Source organism: Portunus trituberculatus, chromosome 31 (assembly GCF_017591435.1).
Source record: "Portunus trituberculatus isolate SZX2019 chromosome 31, ASM1759143v1, whole genome shotgun sequence".
NCBI classification, from domain to species: Eukaryota; Metazoa; Arthropoda; class Malacostraca; order Decapoda; family Portunidae; genus Portunus; species Portunus trituberculatus.
In genome coordinates, this window is record NC_059285.1 from 16,838,778 (window position 1) to 16,843,777 (window position 5,000).

General features: G+C 43.5%; 1 protein-coding gene across 2 annotated transcripts in view; it reads left to right on the forward strand.

The window, feature by feature from the left end:
• The window catches only part of LOC123511418 (E3 ubiquitin-protein ligase TRIM9-like), a 185,318-nt gene that overhangs the window by 158,007 nt on the left and 22,311 nt on the right, over positions 1–5,000 (forward strand). Inside the window, exons 5-6 of one of the 2 annotated variants that reach the window (XM_045267285.1) lie at positions 256–418; positions 3,263–3,295. In XM_045267285.1, the coding sequence (XP_045123220.1) occupies positions 256–418; positions 3,263–3,295 (196 nt within the window). The remainder of the gene's footprint in view (positions 1–255; positions 419–3,262; positions 3,296–5,000) is intronic. The other variant, XM_045267286.1, reaches the window with a different exon arrangement.

The window sequence follows — 5,000 nt, forward strand, 5'->3', positions numbered from 1 at the left end:
TTTACTGGTAAACTCTGGAACTCCCTGCCTGCTTCTGTATTTCCATCTTACTAAGACGTGACTTCTGTTAAAAGGGAGGTTTCAAGATATTTCCCTGTCTTTCGGCTAATTCTTTCCAATTTTTCAGGGAACTTGCATTTGAAGTGGGCATTTTATTTTTTGTTTCCCTTTACTAGTTTCCCTCTTGCATAAAAAAAACAACAACAAAGGAAGCTATTCAATCAATTATCAACCTTCTTTTTTTTTCCCTGGCAGTTGGGGCCGCAGCTGATTGGCCGAGTGAGTGACCTTGACTTGGAGTGGGACAAGGACATCCCCTCGGCCTGCAACCCGCGCCTCAGTCCCTACATTGACCTCGACCTGGACCACAAGGGCGTGCTTCGAACCCTCAATACTTTTAATTTTATCCGCATGAAACGTAAGTATGTTGGGGAGGAAGGGTAGGGGAGAGTTGGGGAGGAAGGGGAGGGGAGGGAGAGAAGGGGAGAGAGGGTTGGAAAGGAAGGGGAGGGAAGAAAGCTGGGGAGGAAGGGAAGGGGAGAGAGTTGGGGAGGGGAAAAAGGGAAGGGGAGAGAACTGGGAGGAAAGGAAGGGAGAGAGAGTTGAGGAGGAAGGGAAGGAGAGAGTTGGGAAGGAAAGGAAGGGGAGAGAGTTGGGAAGAAGGGAAGGGGAGAGAGTTGGGGAGGGGGAAACAGGAAGGGGAGAAAATTGGGAGGAAAGGAAAGGGGAGGGAGTTGGGAAGGAAGAGAAGGAGAGAAAGTTGGGGAAGAAGAAGAGGGGAAAGAGTTAGTTGGTGGAGATTAGAAGGATGTGTTTGGGGAGACAGAGAACTAGTTTCCCTTTTATGTTAGAGGGAAAGTCTGTCAAAGAGCAACAAAAAAACAACAACAATTAAACAAAAAATGCCCACTTAGATGCCAGTTCCCGAGTATAGAGAGAAAGAGAGAGAGCAAATGGGATAAATGTCTTTGAAACTTCACTCTTAAATGCCTTCAGGTGATAGGAAGATGGGCACACAGAAGCAGGTGGGGAGTAATTAAGATTGGGTTGGGAGGGTATTGGTGTATGAGTGTGTGAGGTTATTGGTGGAAGGAGTGAAGGAAGGTTGGTTGTGGAGTAGAGGGAGTGAAAGTTGGAGAGCGAATAAGTGAAGATTGTGGAGTAAAGGTGGTGAAGGTTAGGGAGTATTTGGGGAAAGGAGGAGTGAATAAAAGAATAGAGAGGTGTAAAGGTAGAGGGAGTGTTGTGTCAGGGTAGGGGAGTTGATGCTGGAGGGGAGGGGGTGAGAGGGGTAGGGGTGGGAAGGGTGTATAAAGAAAGGGTGAAGATAGTGAAGGAGAAAAGAAGGGGAAGTATTGAAGGAAGAGGAAGAGGATGTGGTAGGATGGAATGTGCCTGTGTGTGTGTGTGTGTGTGTGTGTGTGTGTGTGTGTGTGTGTGTGAAAGAGAAAGACCGACAGGCAGAGACAAGCAGACAGACAGGTAAACGGAAAAACAAACAGATAGACAGACAGATAGACAGACAGACGCAGGTAAAACAGAGTGATGGCCTGCATTATGGCACCGGAAAGGTCACATTTGTTACGGTAATACCAGGAAGGAAATGGCTGCAAATTATCTTTCAATACGGCGGCTCAGTAATCACTCGTACTGCAGCCACCCACCATCTGTCAGTGCTGTAGCGTGCTCCCTCTCTCTCTCTCTCTCTCTCTCTCTCTCTCTCTCTCTCTCTCTCTCTCTCTCTCATTAACCCCTTTAGTATTGGAACACATTTTTACTTTGAGATTTGTGTACCATTAGACCATTTTATTGACATTGGAAGTGTCTATGGTGGTCAGGAAAATTAATAGCCACAGTCTTCACTAATTTAATCCCCCACATGAGTTTATAAAGCTGCATAAAATGACCAAATAGTAACCAGAATAAATATGGGAACGCGTCACGGCACTGAAGGGGTTAACATTGTAATTGTGAAAAAAAAATTGCAAGGATGGAGAAAGAGAAAAAAAAAGTAATAGAGAAGTTAATTTTAGTCTCAGTGAATATTTTCCCTACATAAAAACGAAGAGGTGCCGTGAATGTTTAGCAAAGAGGTGCCATTCCTCAGATAAATATCGAGAACACAACCAAAGAGCCAAAGTGTACCAGTATTCCGACACTTTTAGGGCTCGCTCGGATTATTTTCAAAGGGCGTAGCGATAATGAGTTGGGTTCCCATGGATGTTCCCCTCCCCCTTTGATAATGCAGAATCCTTGTTAAACTATCACTGGAATCATGAAAACAACCTTAAACACTCACATAACTTCCATCAAAGTCTGTCAAAGTTGTAGCAGAAATTAGACACACACACACACACACACACACACACACACACACACACACACACACACACACACACACACACACACACAAGGAGATAGATAATTGACAGACAGAAAAACAGACAGACAGACAGGTAAACAGACGGACAGAGAAGTAGTGAACAGAAACTAACAGATAAGAAGAGATAGATACTTAACAGACAGACAGACAAACAGAGACAGAGACAGACAAATGATAGGGTTAAATTAAAAGACACACTGAAAGAGATGATACTTAATACACAGACAGACAAACGAACAAACAGACAGAGAGACAGAGGTAATGGACTGATCAATGGTGGTTGGACACTGGCTAATGGAAGAAATGAGAAGAGAGGGACAGGAAAGATGCGGGAAGATGGGAAGAGAGGGGAGATGAGGGGAAGAGGAGGGAAAATAGTGAAGGAAGGGATTTGGGGAAGAGGTGGTGAGGGGATATGGGAAGTGGGAAACGGGAAGAGGGATATTTAGGGATAGGGAAGGATGCTGGGGGAGCGTTTGGATGAGGAAAAACGAGGAGGGAGAGGAGGAGGAGGAGGAGGAGGAGGAGGAGGAGAAGGAGGAGGAGGAGAAGGAAGTGAAAAGGAAGAAAGAAAGAGAATATGAAGGGTTTAAATAATTGTGTGCTTGTTTATGTGTGTGTGTGTGTGTGTGTGTGTGTGTGTGTGTGTGTGTGTGTGTGTGTGTGTGTGTGTGTGTGTGTGCATTTATGTGCGTACCAATAACTATGTACACTTTATGTACACAATGCGTCCTACACACTATGAATAAACATACATGGAACTGCAGTCACGGCAGATAATTACATTTTAGTACATTACGTATGCATATGTATGTTTTTATGTATGTACGTGTGTATGTATGTATGTATGTATAACCCCCCCTGCCCCCCCTCCCACAGCCTGCATGGAGGGGGAGGAGCGTCGCCCAGCAGGTAAATGATAACACACATACACACCTGTCTAATTAGTATGGCGTGTTACCTTGATTTGTGTTCACTATTACTACTGCTACTACTACTACTACTACTACTACTACTACTACTACTACTACTACTACTACTACTACTACTACTACAACTACTACTTTTAATACTATTTTTCTTTTCATTTCAAGGTCTATTTTTTTCTTACAACTACTACTACTACTACTACTACTACTACTACTACTACTACTACTACTACTACTACTACTACTACTACTACTACTATTTTTCCTTTCATTTCAAGGCCTATTTTTCTGTATGGATATATCGTTGGTGTAATTTGTATAAGTGTTGTGTTTTATTTTTAATGTTATTGTTATGTTTTTGTTCAGGTTTTCATTAATTGTAATTGTTGTAGTTACTATTTTTTTTTCTTTATATATTTGTTCCCACCCAATTGTTACGTTCATAGTTAATTGGTGTCTGTTTGTATATAGGAGTGAGCTACACACACACACACACACACACACACACACACACACACACACACACACACACACACACACACACACACACACACACACACACACACACACACACACACACACAATCGTTACATCACCACTATCGTTAATCACCACTATTCTCTCTCTCTCTCTCTCTCTCTCTCTCTCTCTCTCTCTCTCTCTCTCTCTCTTGAAATTCCTCCCCATCCACATTTTCATTCTTTTTCCTTCCTCTTCTCTTTTATTTTCCATCCTCTCTAGTTTCTCACCCCTTCCTCTCCACATTCCCCTCCTTCTTCTTCTCTTCTTCCTCCCTGTTTCCCTTCTCTTCTCCTTCTCTTTTCATCCACATTTTCCCATCCACTCCACTCCATCACCCTCACCTCACTGTCACCCTTATTCATCCCATCACCCCATCAGGAAACTCCTCCCATTTCCTCCTTCACTCCTTCTTCCAACACTCCCCAAATAACCCCCTCCTGTGGCCCCTCTCTCTCTCTCTCTCTCACTCTCCCCTCTCCTCCCCTCTCACCACCACCACCACCATCATTCACTCTCTTCATCCATTACCTTCTTCAGCTCCCATAAATTCTCTGCTCTCTCTCTCTCTCTCTCTCTCTCTCTCTCTCTCTCTCTCTCTCTCTCTCTCTCTCTCTCTCTCTCTCTCTCTCTCTCTCTCTCTCTCTCTCTCTCTCTCTCTCTCTCTCTCTCTCTCTCTCTCTCTCTCTCTCTCTCTCTCTCTCTCTCTCTCTCTCTCTCTCTCTCTCTCTCTCTCTCTCTCTCTCTCTCTCTCTCTCTCTCTCTCCTCTCTCTCTCTCTCTTCTATCTTTTCTCCATCCTTCCCTTTACTCTCCTTCATCATTTCTATCTCTCTGTTTCTCTTTCTTCTTTCCTTTCTTGCCCTTTCCTTTTAGTTTCTGTTTTCTTTCTGTTATTTTTTTTTTGTCTCATTTCCTCTTTTTCTTCCTCCTCTTGTTTCATCTTTCCACACTGTTTCTATTTCACTTTCTCTCCTTTATTCCTTTTCTACCTTTTCTCATTCTCCTCGCCTCTTCTTACTTATCACACATTTCGTTACCTTACACTTACCTTATTTGACCTTATTTACCTTACCTTACCTTACCTTACTTCCATCACTCACTCACACCTCCCGTCACCTCTCCATTAAAAGGACCTTCTCACATTTACCTCACAAATTGGTGGAGAAA